The following is a 13718-nucleotide window of genomic DNA, read 5'->3' as shown; positions in this document are numbered from 1 at the left end:
TTTTTACTATCTCTTTACGTCTGGGTCTATGCCTAACGTAAAATCCTGCTGGTTACTTATTTCGTCATTAACTGGTTCATAAGTATCCTGCTCGTCTGGTATTTGTATATTATCATAATAATACTCACCTGGGGTGTAGTGTTGGGAATACTCATTGAGTTGTTGCTCCTGTGGCTCGTCTGTGTAGAAGAGTTCCTCCACTGCGAACTGCGGCTTCTCTGGTTTATTTGTTGACCTCATAGTCACATCTGATATTTTTTGGGGTGGATTTATTTGCTGGTGAGGGATTGATTGATTAATAAAAGGTCTATAATTACCTGAGGGTTGTCGGTTTTTCCATGGTAGCATTGACTGAACCCATTGTTGACGTTGTTCTGGTGTCCAGTTATTTTGTCTAGGGGTAAAATTTGAATTTACGTGCATAGGTGGATTATTTAATCTAGATTGTGAATTTGAAAATGAAATAAAGTTTCTATGATTTTCTTTAACCTTACTTTGGGGGTTTGACATATTAAAATTATTATTAAATCTATCGTATGTGAGCTTAGCTTCTTCTTGCCTAGCTTGTACAATGGCTAGTTCTAATGTGGTAGGCCTGGCTAGACGCACACCTATTGAAATTTGAAAGTCTAACTGGTTCGTATATTGCTCTATAACCATGTTTTCATAATATTCTTTGTTACTATGTTTACCTACGGACAAAAGGGTGTCAAGTATGTCTCGAAGGCGTTTCCCAAAAGTTTCCGCGTCTTCGTTTTTATTACGTCGCGTTCGAGTTAGCTCTTGCATTAGTTGTATTTCGTTCCTAGGTTCACCTAATCTTCTAATCAAAGCGCGTTTAATCGCGTCCCACGAGTCTAGAGACTCTTCGTATGCTATTGCATCTATTGCGGCTCCACTGAGTCTACTTTTTATCAAACACACAATAGCGGGGTGGTGTTTCGCTGCGCCCTCTATTAATTTCAATATATTATCTACTTCTCTAATATAAAAATTCAACGTTTTTGAATTACCATCGTAACGTGGCATAAAATCTGAAATTAACTTAAAACTAGAATTCTCGCAATTTTCAAAAAACATTTTATCTTTTAATCACGACTAACCTATTTAACAAAATAATTCAAACAAATAAAATATTTCAATTCAATATAATATTTATTAAAATAATATTTTATTATTTCATTTAATTATTTATTCATTATTTCATTTCATTTATTTATTATTTCATTTCATTTATTTATTATTTCATTTCATTTATTATTTCATTTATTTATTATTTCATTTCATTTATTATTTCATTTATTTATTATTTCATTTATTTCTCATAAACTTATTCAATAATAGTAAATGCCTATCGCGATTTGAGCTATATAGACAGATACAAAAATACGGAAGGAAATATAGCATAGGAACTTGGATAACAAAAGTACTCACCAAAGAAACCTCTGCATCTCCAACCGGGACTCAACTGCTTGGCAGAACCTCCGATGCTTAGGTGCTCCGCCGGTCTCGCCGTCGTAGATTCTTCTTAATAGATCGCGGTAATAACGATAGAAACCGTTCGCGGGCTTTAAGAGTTTGATTAAAGCCAAACACGCCGCGATCCTACCGACTGCGCCAGTTAAATTACTCAGGCGAGAAAAAGGCTTTTTAAAAATTATTTATTTAATTTTATAAACAACCTTTCTGTTTTAAAGCAAGTTGAAGACAGAGAATCTTTATTAAAATTTTATATAATTCAAAACAGTTAAGTCAGCCAAATACTAAAACACTATTGTTCGATTCCGCGAGGTGCAAGTGCGGCGTCATCGGAATGTATCCTTATGCTTATGTAACTCTCAGGAGGATATATCAATTAAATAAAAACAAAACCAGAAGCCAGTCGTGGCGCAGGGGCACAAGCGTGCCACTGTAAATGCGACAGTTTGTGGGTTCGATTCCCATTCGAGGAAATGAAATATTTAATATTTCATCGCTCCTCGCTCTGGTATCTATAGGCAATGCCTCAACCACGTGCAACGTAGGGAACTGCAATATAGCGAAGTGTCTTAAAGTAGGGGAGAATTTTAACACTAGGTACCCAGGTATCCTTTTAGTTCACATATTACCTACCTACAGTACGGTATAGGTATGTTGCTTCAAGACATACAACGAATATTTCTAGAACTAAAAGAATATTTTATAAATATGTATGTTATGCGGGTAATAAATTATGATGTTGCTAGCGGTCACTTTCTCTCCAGAACCCTGATTACAGGCATTTCTCCCTTGTTATGGCTTGTTTGCACCCTTAGGGGGTGGATTCTAAATCTATATATATAAAAAGGACTTGTTCTCACTGACTGAGGTAAGACGCACGCACAGCCGTAGCCGCTGTGCGTAGAAACGTGAGATTTGGACAGATGTTTACTTTCGTAATCTGGACATCCACTAAGAAGGGATTTTGAAAAATTTTAACTCTAAAGGGGTGAAATAGAAGTTGAAAGTTTGTATGGTAAAAAATATAAATCGGCACCGATTTTTATAAAATTTGAAATTTATATTTTTAAAAGTATTTAATTGAACACGTCTTTCATCATTTTCTAGAATTCTCCCCCTAAGGGTGCAAATAAGGGGTTGAAAGTTTGTAAAGAATTTTTTTTAAATCGGCGCCAATTTTAATAAAACTTGAAATTCAGACTCTTAACAGTATTTAATTGAACACATGTTTTATCGTTTATTAGAATTCACCCCTAAATAAGCAAGCGAAGCTGCGCGCCTCCGCTAGTCAACCATAAAACACGTGTTCAATTGACTATTTTTAAGAGTATAAATTTCAAATTTTATAAATATCGGTGGCAATTTAAAGATTTTTCCAGACAAACTTCCAACCCCGTATTGGCACCCTTAGGGGTGAATTCTAAAAAACCATGAAACACGTGTTCGACGAAATATTTTTATCAGTCTGAATTTAAAAGTTTATTAAAATCGGTGTCGATTAAATTTTTTTCAATACAAACTTTTAACCTCTATTTCATTCCTTTAGGGTTAATATTTTGCAAAATCCCTTCTTAGTGAATGTCCAGATTACGAAAATAAACATCTGACCAAATTTTACGTTTCTACGCACAGCGGTGACGGCTGTGCGTGCGTCTTACCTCAGTCCGTCAGCTAATATATTTATTAATTGGTATTGGTATTACAAATGGCATTATTAATTTTGTAAGCGTTATATTGTTGTAATGGTAACATCAGTAAGATTAGTTTGTCAGCGTCACGCCGGCTCAACTGTGGGAAGCTAATTACTAGTTACACTGTCGGATCTCTTGTCATCGTTGTCGTCTCGTTACATTTCAATATAATGGCTTAAACAGAATTATTAAATTGTGAGAATATTCGCTCATTCATGGAAATAAGAAAGTTATCTCGTCTCTGGTGTCTTAGTTCTCATTCTCATGAGACAGCTCGGCTCGGCACAGTGCCATTGTCACTCGATGATCACGTTGTTGTATAAACACATAGTTTTATTTAGCTTCACGCGGTATCCTGCCGACCCGACCGTGAATATTAGTTAAAGCCAACAAAGCCCCCCCACCTCCCTCCATCCCACCGCGGGCTCGCCGGCTCGAAGGAGCCGCACTCACCGCTGTTTGTGGTTATGTCACACATATGAATCACCGACCACCGACCACTGTACGTTTACTCGGGTTACGCTTCAATACGTGAGTTTGTGTTGAATTCAATCCGATAATAAATTAAATTTCAATTAAATGAGTCCACCGGCGAGTATGTAATGTATATTGGATAAGCTTTTATTTCCGATTCATAAACAAACTTACTTGTCTTGTTAATATACGCAAATATAGAAAGCGAGTGAACTAGAACTCGAGTCATATAGGGCTCACCGATGTCTGCAAGAGCCGGGAGCACTCCGGTTACGGAGACGTAGCGGAATGTTCAACAAAAAATAAATGTCTTTATTGAGAAGTTGATCGTGTGTGGGACAGACATGCTCGAGCTCCGGGCTTCGGTCCCGGTCAGGTGGTACTTAATGTTATATGTATTGACGGCAACTTAGAAACAGCAGCTTTAACACTAAATGTAATTTGTTCCGGAGATACGTCAGCACTGCGGACCGACAGTGTAACTGATATCTATTATCTACTGGTGCCAACTGCCGGTGCCACAGCCACAAGAGACAACGTAGACCGTGGACGATATCAAATACTATATAGAACGAACACATTCCGAACGCTATCGCCGTCACCCGCAAGTGCCCGCGACAGTTACTCACCTCGTACTCCTCGTAGTCTAGTGAGCGAGCAGCCGTTTACACGCACGCGTCCTGACCGGCGCAAGAGTAGTGTCTCTTTGCATCATACCATCACCACTACAATTTAAAAATTGCACTTTGGAATGTTATAACTATCTCATTAATAAAAGATTTATACAATACTAGCGGCCCGCTCGCGGTTACACTCGCGTGAACTATGTTATTATTGATTTCTGTCTCCATGACTACGTCCTAGTGACGTCTATGCAAAATTTGAGACTCCTAGCATTTGTAGTAACGAAGTTTCATACAAACTTGCGACCCCAAAAACAACCCCTTAGAAGTCGAATTTTGCAAATTCCCGTCTTATCGAGCACCTACGTCGTATAAGTAACTCCTATGCAAAATTTGAGATTCCTAGCACTTGTAGTTTCTAAGATTTCGTGATGAGTGAGTGACCTTTCGATTTTATATATATAGATAAAAAAAATTAAGGAAATAAAATATGGAAAAAAAAATATAGTACCTAAGTTTCATAATAGAAATTCTATAGCAGAGCCACTTGTTACAACAATCAGGTCTCCTCCTCCTCCTGCAGGGTGCAGGCTCAGGCGTGCACGTGGCGGTGGTGGTGGCGGTGGTGGCGGGTCGTCCGCGTACGCTCTCTCCGGCTGTCGGCAGTGTCCGCAGTGCACTCCGCGCGTCCGGTACTAGTCAACAACTTATGTCCGCACTAGTGTTTATCTATGTCATATGGTCTAGTTCATTTATAAGTGTACAATTTATTCCGACGAGCAGTGGACATAAACGTTGGTGTCCTCTTTATATATTAATCTGTATATGATACAACGTAAAAAGAATAAACATATTTTTCCCGTCACTTAGTGACAGTAGTGAGTAGAGGCGGTGAGTTCGTTCGCGCTCCGCTACAGACTGCAGACTGCAGACTGCAGGCGGCAGACGGCAGGCGGCAGCCCGGGGACACGCAATGCGGCGCTGACTCCTCACAAAAAGCTCGCGCTCCCCGCGCCGGGGCGCCGGGGCCGGTCGGGGCCCGCGACACCCGCTTATTTTGGTGAACGCGCGACCAGCGACTCTTCATCGAGTGCGGGTCGTCGCTCGTATCGTTACAAACTATTTGGGCGCGTTTCTGTCGACTCACCGGCCGTAATGAATGCTCGCATGTCCTCGCGCACGTCGCGCGTGTGAGCCCGGTGCCGCTGCTCACGCTGAGGTGGTGTCAGATCAATAGAAATCCTGAGAGGGAGCAGGTTAGTAGTAAAGATATTTTTAAATAAGTTTTTCTTATTAAACTATTTTGTGTAAATTTCGCTGGTAATATCATATGCTATTAGCAAACATTACCAAAAGTGTCCCTGTCATACCTGTAGTAAACATGAGCTCCAGTCACAGTTAATATGACGTCGTCCGCGCATGTCCCGAGTCCACCACTAGTTACCGCACACCTGGTGAAGAGGTGTTGATATTTACCAGTACCTAGGTCCTTTTGTTTGTGTTGCTCATACACGTAGCTTTTCACATCGATTATATTATTTTATATTAAAAATGACATATAAAATATTTCTGAGAAGCCATATTACAGAACTAGAGGCCCCCGTGCGCCTACGCCCTTGAAATATACGAATGTTTGTACGAAAACGAATATAAGTGTATTTAAAAAAAACTGATCAAGTGCGTGTCGGACGATGGCCACCGAGTTCTGTATGAATTTTAGGATTGTGATTAGGAAATACCTTATAATACAGTAATATGCCCGCAAACTTATGTAGGTACACTTATTTTGTATGAAGTGTACTAATAAATATATATTTTTTTCAAATTTCATAAATTATGTATTTTGGGAATTAATTTTATTTTCGTATTTAATAGAAAATTGTTTAGTTATGTCACTTCTGTCTAGTAAGCCGTAACTGCTCGCAAACTGCAAACGTACTTTTTCCCGTAAAAATTTTGATTCCGAAAAGTTTCGGGTTAAAATACAGATTATATATTGCTCCACAAATCTCTACCTGTCATTTTTTTATTTTTATTTAAGAGCTTTGTCGTGACAACGACCGTGCCGCCCTGTTTGGTTTTATTCTGCACTATATACAATATATTTTTTCCTAACACAGAGTCTGGTATTGCTAAAGCACTGTTACATGCTCCTATAGGTATCATTGTAGAAATCTCTGCAGATTAACGACGTCTTCTGAGACGTCAGAATGAGCTTCTGGGCTCAATCTGGACACAATCCATCGTAACATGATATACGTCATCTATGGTGTTGCATGTACAACAATTAGGAGAATTAGTTTTTTTCATTAGAAATGCGAATTTATTTGATGGAATGTGTCCCGACCTAAGTCTTAAACACGTCACACAATCTTTTCTATTTAGGCAAACAGAGTCAATCCATGAATAGTTCTGTACCAAACACCAAACACCCCTAGTTAGAGATCGTTGGTCGAAATATTCCTTCTAAAACGAGTAACACAAATTCCTAAATAAATAAACACAATCAGAAAATACCGATTCGATAGTCATTGGAACACCATCCGTAGTTCCTTCTTTGGCCAGTGTATCAGCAACTTCATTACCCACAATATGAACATGTGAAGGGATCCATTGTAAGACTACTAATCTATTCTGCTGATCATACTCATGAATTAATTTTAAAATATTAAATGCTACCGCTGCGGGAATACCTCTAGGATTAGAGGTAGGGGAGAGCGGGGCTAAAAGTTACCGAGGTAAGTTATTCCGATGGAAATAATTTCGCGGAGAAAAGTGATAGGAATATTTAGTAAACATATAGTGAAATGCAATGTGATAGCGCACCCATGGCCATCATATTGAACAATCCAGTGGCACCCGAAATCAATGGAATAGCACACGGGTGTCGTTGGTGCACGATTGTAAATATTTTCGCATTTGATGTTTTTGGTCTGTCTCACAAATTTTAACGATTAGCCTCGAGTATGTTAGTGTTTTTTAAACGGTTTTATTTAGCTCACCCCGTTTGTTTGTTTGTTTGGGTCAAATTTAGTAATTGAAATTTAACCCTCTTCCCGTTAACCGATTGATCTGAAATTTGGTATACGCCTTTGATTCTGGTGACAATACAATTATCTATATTCAATATTATTGTGAATCCAAGATGGCCGCCGCTACAAGATGGCGGACAACTTAGTTTTTTTCAATCCCATCAATATGGATATCAAATGAAAGGGCTTGTCAAGTAGAATTCAGTGGACTATACAAAATCAAAATCCAAGATGGCTGCCACTATAAGATGGCGGACAAGTTAGTTTTTTTCAATCCTATCAATACGGGTATCAAATGAAAGGGCTTGTCAAGCAGAATTCAGTGGACTATACAAAATCAAAATCCAAGATGGCCGCCGCTACAAGATGGCGTACAAGTTAGTTTTTTCGATCCCATCAATATGGGTATCAAATGAAAGGGCTTGTCAAGTAGAATTCAGTGCACTATACAAAATCAAAATCAAAGATGGCCACTGCTACAAAATGGCGGATAATGTAGTTTTCAATCCCATCAATATGGGTATCAAAATAAAGGGCTTGGTAAGTATAATACAGTATACTATACACAATTACAATATGAATCTCCCACCTAAGTCAAAATCTGGTATCCTGTCGAGGACTGTGTGGCTATAGGGTGCCTAAAAATGATACGTCGCTAGGGGTACCACCCAAGGTAAAAGGTAAAAGCGCGCCGAGAACTGTATGGCACTAGGTGGATAAAAATGATATGTCGTTAGCGTTTTCCCCTCAAGATTCAGGCACATCTTGTTGTACATAGCCTTGTCCCTCTATTGGACCTCTGGGGGGGTCGTTCGTAACATTCTCCATTAACCTTGCAATAATGAGACATCGAGCCTCATTTCAACGAATTGAATAGCATGAGAAATAAAAACTAAAAACTTCTTTTTTTTTTTTTTTTTTTCCTCAGAGTTCATCTGCGATCAGTCCCAAACTATAAGCAGATCTGTTCATTTTAAGTTTGTTGGCGTTTCGAGGAACCTCCCCAGCAGGAAGCTCTACTCATCTTTTACCACCTTTCATCCAGTGTCTGAATATTGTGTCGTTTAAGGCGTTTACTATAGCTGATAGTCATCAGATTTGCTGCTAGTTCATTCGGGTGGTTGCTGAGCCGACTTTTGTATCTGATGGTAGAGCTTTTTATCTCTTCTTTTACTGTTTTTATTTTTAGAAAATTGTGTATTTCTGAGTTGGTTACACCCCATGGGGCGTTCGTTATGGTGCGTAGAATACAATTTTGTAATCTCTGGATAATGGTTATGTTAGAGATACAAGCGCTCCCCCATAGTTGGACTCTATACATCCACACTGGCTTAAGGATCATTTTGTAGATAAGTAACTTGTTGTCTACTGAGAGTTTAGAGTTGCGTGCCATGAGCCAGTACATATTTTTATATCTGATGTTTATTTCATCGCGTTTAGTTTTAATGTGCTTCTGCCAGGTAAGTCGCCTATCAAGGTGAAGGCCCAGTCTTACCGGTGGGCAGTTTCCTTTCCTTAATGTAAAGGTGATGTGAGTAGACTTAGAGGCACTAGTCTTAATGCGCCATTTTTTGAGCCAATCATCCACTTTGCAGAGGCCTGTTTGAAGGATGTTTGAAGCAGTTACAGGATTTGAACTGCTTGCCATTAGCGCAGTGTCGTCGGCAAAGGTAGCAATAGTAATCTGCGGTGCCTCTGGCAGATCAGCTGTGTATAAAGTATAAAGGAATGGACCAAGAACAGAGCCCTGAGGAACTCCTGCCTTTATATCGAAGATGTCAGATGTCTCTCCACTTTCTCGTACTTGGAACATTCGATTGGACAAGTAAGAAGTCATCAGGTTGAAGTAGCTGTGCGGTAAGATATTTTTTATTTTAAAAAGCAAACCTTTATGCCACACTTTGTCGAAAGCCTGTTGTATGTCCAAAAAAACAGCAGAGCAGTACTCTTTCGCTTCTAAGGATCTTCTTATCTGTTCACATACCCGATGTACTTGTTCAACGGTCGAGTGCTCTTGCCTGAAGCCAAATTGATGTTTCGGAATTACTCCTTTTTCAGACAGTGTTGGTGCTAATCTACTTAGGAGGATCTTCTCAAACACTTTGGAGAGTATAGGTGTGAGGCTTATAGGTCTATATGATGTGACATCATCGGTTGGTTTTCCGGGCTTGTGTATCATGGTTATAATTGATACTTTCCATATACGTGGAAGATACTGCACTCTAAGTATACTGTTAAAGAGCGTAGTAATAAATACTAGTGCCTTTTTAGGGAGTTGGGTAAGGATTTCCTTGGTAAGAAGATCGAAGCCTGGTGCTTTATTGTTTTTTAAGCCTCGTATGTGTCTTGCTAGCTCCTTTATAGTTACTGGTCTTGGTGGTAGACATAATTGGAGATCTTGTTGTAAAAAACTAAAAACTTAAAAATAAAAAAGTAAAAAAAAAATTTTAAGTTAAACGGTTTTATATTGCAGATAAATGTACTAAAAGCTAAAAAATAATTTCATAGGAATTATGATTACTAAAATAAAATCGTGGGGACACTTGCTACTTACCACTAGGTGGGTGAAGTCTCACGCTATGTCTTTCAATTGTAGATATTGGACGTGCCCCACGATTAAATTTTAGTAATCATAATTTCTATGAAATTATTTTTTAGCTTTTAGTACATTTATCTGCAATATAAAACCGTTTAACTTAAAATTTTTTTTTTACTTTTTTATTTTACATATATTATCTACTATTTCGGAACACTATTTATAAATTATTTATGTTTCCTAATCTTATTTATATTTAATTTTTTTTCAACACGTGTTTTTGGGGCTAGATGTTCCCTTTTTTTGGGGCATGTTGTGACCTCGAAAAACCTTCGCCAATTCATTTGTACCAATAATGGGATGTAAATATTGTAATTTTTCATACTAAAAAATATTGTAATTTAGTAACATGCGGACTTATGCTCGAAAATCAACTCGAGGTTATGTGTCATATGAGTTGATGCAAAAAGTAGCGGATGTAGTTTTCAAAAATTGCAGGAATAAGATAAAAACTGTTACCAAAGAATTACATATTCATATTGAGCGCTATAAAATCTATGTTTGTTATTTTGGTTTATTAAAATTAAAATAAGTTATATTTTATGTAAAATTATCTTTTACTTTTTAGTTCGTTGTTTTTCCGTTCGGTTTTCTCTGTTCAAAATTAATTCTTTTTACGATGTTCAGTGATAAGTAAACTTAAAAGGATACTTTTTAAACGAGTGTTGATTGTGGTGGTAGTGGTTGTTAACGAGTGGCATCTGTTGTGATACGTAAAACTTGACTCAATTAGGTATTATTTTTGTGGAAACTAACATTTTGGTATATTGACAAGAAAATACATAAAAAATATTCGGGCGAATTGGGAACCTCTCCCTTTTTTGAAGTCGGTCGAAAATGAAAACATCTTTTTTGAGGTTGGTTGAAAAGAAATGCAACGAGGAATCTTACTTCTGACAATAATTTTAACAAAGTTTTCCCTTGTAACTATTCCAGTATAATTAAATTTTACCTAAATAAAAACAATTTTTCTTAATTTTGACCGGATTTTATAATCGGAACCTAACCAAACTTTCATCAAATTATCCTTGAAGGGTATCGTTTCAAATAAGAAAAGAATCATTGGTATCGGTTGGCGTGATATTGAAATATTCGCCATTTTGTCGCACACGTACCAATACAAATTTAATACTTATGTGATTTTCTCTTAGATACCATTGTCAAAAATAGACCATAAAAAAATTAGTTCCCACATGGGTAGCACTAACTTTCAAATAAAAAAAAATCATCAAAATCGGTTCACCTAATCAAAAGTTATGAAGTAACATACATAAAAAAAAAACAGTCAAATTGATTATCTCTTTTTCTTACAGAAGTCGGTTAAAAAAGATTTGATTTTGCGCCTGGTGATTATTATGATACTGTTGATTATTCCTTAAATAAACAGGCTTTGTTCGATTATTTATTGTTTTTTATTTTGCAAATAATAGCTTTAAAAATATGGTAACAATTTACCCCGGTCTGTTAACAACTTGCCCCAAGTCGGGGTAAGTTGTTACTTTCCGACTTCAATCATAAAAAAATTCATAATAAAAAAGTCTTACAAAGAATACTCCAAATTACTGTTTTAATTGCAAGTCTAGATATATAAGTTGAATTTGGTTATATTGTATATTATAAATACTGAAATCAAGTATTCCTAGCAATATTTGAGGTTAAAAAAAAATCGGAACTTTTGGCCCCGCTCTCCCCTACATCGAGCAATGTGTTGAAGAGAACTCTTGGAGTCAGAAAATATCACAAATTTGGTATGATTTACTGACGATATATACGATAGTGCTTCACAAATATCGATTAGTTCTGTATACATGATAGAAATATTTTTATTGATTTGAAATTTCATAACTTCCGAATTTTGATCATCATAAAAAGCTGCCCCTGATGAATTGCCTTCTTTAGACCCATCTGTAAAGATCTTATAGAAGCCACTATAATTATTGCTTATAAACCGTTGGCAGTGATCACCCAAGTAATCAATATCGTAAGTCCTTTTAGGTTTATTGAGATTATCAATATTTATTTTAATGACATTTTCTACCGCTAAGTTGTTTATCCAAGTATCAAAAGAAAAGAAATTAATTTTGTTATTCTGATTTACTTCAAGATATCTAAATCGCTTATGAATATTTAATAATAATGGTTTACGTTTTCTTTTCCATTTATACAACACATCACTTCCAATAGAAGTTTCTAAAATGTAAATAGTATCCATAACATGAGTTGGAGTACTAACTAACTTGCTACCTATCATCGATTACAAGAAAAATAACGATCCTCATTTACTCGAAACGTTCCAATGTCTGCAGTCAGTTGTCAGTTGTAATGTAAAATATTAAATCGTTATAAAAATAAAAATTAAACTAACAAATCACCTGGAGTAAAAGCTTTTTATATTGTTTTCTGTATTTATTGCAGGTGAGGCTATTTTTTTACCTATGTATCTTTAAAATAGCAATAAAATTTTAAAATAAACTGTTTTTATTGTAGAAACCCAATTTGAGCTTTTATTTCAAAGAGTGGAATAATAATATTTATTATATATATATTTGTACATATCATGTAAGTATATTGGAAATAATATTTTATAAGTATATAAACTTGCTCAGCTGGTGACCAATGAGTGATGAAAGAATGGCAAAAAAGATTTATGATGGAAAAGTGAGTGGTAAGAGAGGTAGGGGGAGACCTCGGTTGACCTTCGAAAACACAGTATCAAAGGTACTGGAGAAAGGTCGAAAGAGGTATGTGGAGACCGTAGCGTTTGTCGCTCCGTTCTCTCAGACTATCCCGCTAGGGATAACGCGTGAAGTAACTAAGTAAAGCAAGCACATCACCTACCGCTACATGTAGATATCAGTGATCAGTGTTTTATTTTGAAAACATATTGTAATAAATTAATAGGTGATGGAAAGGATGAGTTACACAACGCGACTATAACACATGGGCACTGGAGCGCCATGCGGGCGGCATGCTGCTGCCGGACCAGACCTACGAAGGCGCAAGCCACGGGGCGCCAGCGCCGGCCCCGCTGGCCGTGCTGCTGCGGGCACACCGCGCGCGTCCTGACTTCTTCTGCACGTACCGCTCCCGGCAGGCGCACAGGTATACATCACGTCATATCATACATCTATATATATATAGATAAAAGGGCATGTGCCCAATGACTGAGGTAAGACGCACGCACAGCCGTAGCCACTGTGCGTAGAAACGTGACATTTGGACAGATGTTTATTTTCGTAATCTGGTCATCCACTAAGAAAGGATTTAGAAAAATTTTAACCCTAAAGGGATGAAAGAGGGGTTGAAAATTTGTATGATTTTATTTTAATCGCCACCGATTTTATAAAATTTGAAATTCAGACTCTTAAAAATATTCCATAGAACACGTATTTCGTGGTTTCATTGAATTTACTCCCTTTCGGTGCAAATAAGGGGTTGAAAGTTTATATGGAAAAAGCTGTTAATCGCCAATGATGTTTATAATATTTGAACCTTAAACTTTTAAAATTATTTCATTGAACACATGTGTCGTGGTTTATTTATTTATTTATTTATTTATTTATATATACTTTATTGTACACCACAACCAGCAGGAAAACAAAGTACATCTAGTACCTATATACACATAACATTGTGTGAAGTACGAAGGCGGTCTTTTTAGGAGACATAAGATTAAAAATATATAGTGGGTGGTGCAAATAAACATTCGTACATTAAGTTTATGCACACAAATATTTATAAAATAGTACAATATATAAAGTAATATTATATACTAACACATAATTATATACATATATGATATATATTGATGTCATATAATAAC

General features: G+C 36.8%; 1 protein-coding gene across 3 annotated transcripts in view; it reads left to right on the top strand.

Annotated features, from left to right (window-relative positions):
* Window positions 1–4915: 4915 nt before the first annotated feature.
* The window catches only part of dachs (unconventional myosin-IXb-like dachs), a 28982-nt gene continuing 20179 nt past the window's right edge, over window positions 4916–13718 (top strand). For 2 of the 3 annotated variants that reach the window (XM_085188648.1, XM_085188646.1), the window contains exons 1-2: window positions 4916–5523; window positions 12797–12997. In XM_085188648.1, the coding sequence (XP_085044774.1) occupies window positions 12864–12997 (134 nt within the window). In that variant the 5' untranslated portion in view covers window positions 4916–5523; window positions 12797–12863. The remainder of the gene's footprint in view (window positions 5524–12796; window positions 12998–13718) is intronic. The other variant, XM_085188647.1, reaches the window with a different exon arrangement.

Source organism: Heliconius melpomene, chromosome 7, assembly GCF_056956725.1.
Source record: "Heliconius melpomene rosina isolate 202511_hmr_F chromosome 7, ASM5695672v1, whole genome shotgun sequence".
NCBI classification, from domain to species: Eukaryota; Metazoa; Arthropoda; class Insecta; order Lepidoptera; family Nymphalidae; genus Heliconius; species Heliconius melpomene.
The sequence above is the reverse complement of the archived record's forward strand: the minus strand, read 5'-3'. Positions and strand labels throughout refer to the sequence as shown.